General features: G+C 33.5%; 1 protein-coding gene across 1 annotated transcript; it reads left to right on the forward strand.

Annotated features, from left to right (window-relative positions):
- The first annotated feature begins 201 nt into the window (after positions 1 to 201).
- Positions 202 to 1386, forward strand: LOC112504517 (uncharacterized mitochondrial protein AtMg00810-like). The gene has a single exon (XM_025108453.1). The coding sequence runs from the start codon at positions 202 to 204 to the stop codon at positions 1384 to 1386; it is 1185 nt and encodes a 394-aa protein (XP_024964221.1).
- Positions 1387 to 1885: the final 499 nt, after the last annotated feature.

A 1885-nucleotide genomic window follows, 5' to 3' on the forward strand; every position in this document is an offset into this window, starting at 1 on the left:
AAATGGAGGCTTCATAGGAATGGTACTTGGATTATTACTTCTTTACCCATTGGTAGAAAACCCATAGGTTGTAAGTGGATTTATAAGATTAAATATAAATCCACTGGTGAAATTGAAAGGTACAAGGCTAGACTAGTAGCTAAAGGCTACAGTCAAAGGGAGGGTCTTGACTATGAAGAAACATTTTCTCTTGTGGTAAAAATGGTTACTGTTAGATGTGTTGTTTCTTTAGCTGTTCAAAACAGTTGGAGTCTTTTTCAGTTAGATATAAATAATGCTTTTTTATATGGTGATCTAAATGAAGAAGTTTATATGACTTTCCCTGAAGGCTATTATGATGCCAAAGATAAACATGTGTTTAAATTGATTAAGTCTCTATATGGGTTGAAACAGGCACCACGGCAGTGGTATGCCAAGTTGTCTTCATGCCTATATGAAAATGGTTTCATTCAAAGTATAAATGATTATTCTTTGTTTACAAAGAGTGTTGGTTCTGTTTTTGTCATTCTTTTGGTTTATGTTGACGATATAGTTGTGACTGGAAACTCTGTTTCCGAAGTTAACAATATTAAGAATTTCTTGAAAAGCAAATTTTTAGTAAAAGATTTAGGAAAATTAAAGTTCTTTCTGGGCATTGAAATTATGGAATATGATAGTGGTATTTGTATGTCACAAAGGAAATACTGCTTAGAGCTTCTTAATAACTTTGGTTACTTAGGTTCTAAGCCTTGTAACACTCCCATGGATATGAATTTGATTATTACTAATTCTTCTAATGTAAATGATCCTCCGTTAACTGATCAAACTGGCTTCCAAAGGTTAATTGGAAGATTGATATATTTGTTAAATACTAGGCCTGATATCTGCTTTGCTGTTCATTGCCTGAGCCAATTCATGCACTCACCAAGACAGTCTCACTTAAAGTTAGCCCTCAGGGTTCTGAGATATCTAAAACTCTCTCCAGGTAAAGGAATTAGTTTTACAAAATCTATTAATATTTCTCTAACTGCCTATGTTGACGCAAACTGGGGTAAGTGCTTGTCATCCAGGCGCTCGGTAACAGGTTTTTGCTTATTTTTGGGTTCTTCAATGATATCGTGGAAGAGGAAGAAACAAAGCACTGTTTCACGCTCTTCTGCTGAGTCAGAATACAGAACCATGGCCTCTGCTTCATGTGAAGTGTTATGGGTGTTAAAGATACTTTCTGATCTTAATATTTCTGATTTATTACATGTTTCATTACACTGTGACAATAAATCGGCCATTCAAATAGCAAATAACCCTGTGTTTCATGAGAGAACTAAACACATTGAGATTGACATTCATTTTGTTCGCGAAACTATTAGTAAAGGTTTGTTAAAGATTGAAAAAAATTCTTTCCTCTGAACAGCCAGCTGATATATTCACAAAGGCTCTTGGAATCAATCATCATAATTACTTATGTTCAAAATTAAAAATGATTGATTTATTCAAAAGTCAAGATTGAGGTGGGATGTTAAAAGATATCTTTAAACTAACAATCTTTACTTTAGAATGTTAGGAAGAATGTTGAAATCAGTCAAAAGATGTGTTCATAAAGTCAGGGATCGCACCTCACTATTGGGAGAAGATCAGAGGTAGCGGAGCAACTTTCGTAAAAATGGAGGACCATTTCTGCCATATTGAAATTCTTATATAAAGGGCTCAAACGACTCTTCACAGCTCATTCAGATTCATTTTTCCATATCTCAAAAGTTTTACTCTATCTCTCTCTAGAAGATTTGAGTGCGATTCAGTTTAGGTTTACAGCTTTGTTCATAAAGATTGTTAATCATTTTGATTAATAAATAGTTAGGTTTATATATGTATATTTCTTCCTGTATGTTGTTCAAAATCATTGAATAAA

The sequence above is a fragment of the Cynara cardunculus genome, unplaced genomic scaffold (assembly GCF_001531365.2).
Source record: "Cynara cardunculus var. scolymus isolate 2C unplaced genomic scaffold, CcrdV1 Un_Scaffold_5862, whole genome shotgun sequence".
NCBI lineage: Eukaryota > Viridiplantae > Streptophyta > Magnoliopsida > Asterales > Asteraceae > Cynara > Cynara cardunculus.

Excerpts from the sequence above, each read along its gene's own strand:
- LOC112504517 (XM_025108453.1), top strand. The coding sequence starts at position 202 with ATGGTTACTGTTAGATGTGTTGTTTCTTTAGCTGTTCAAAACAGTTGG.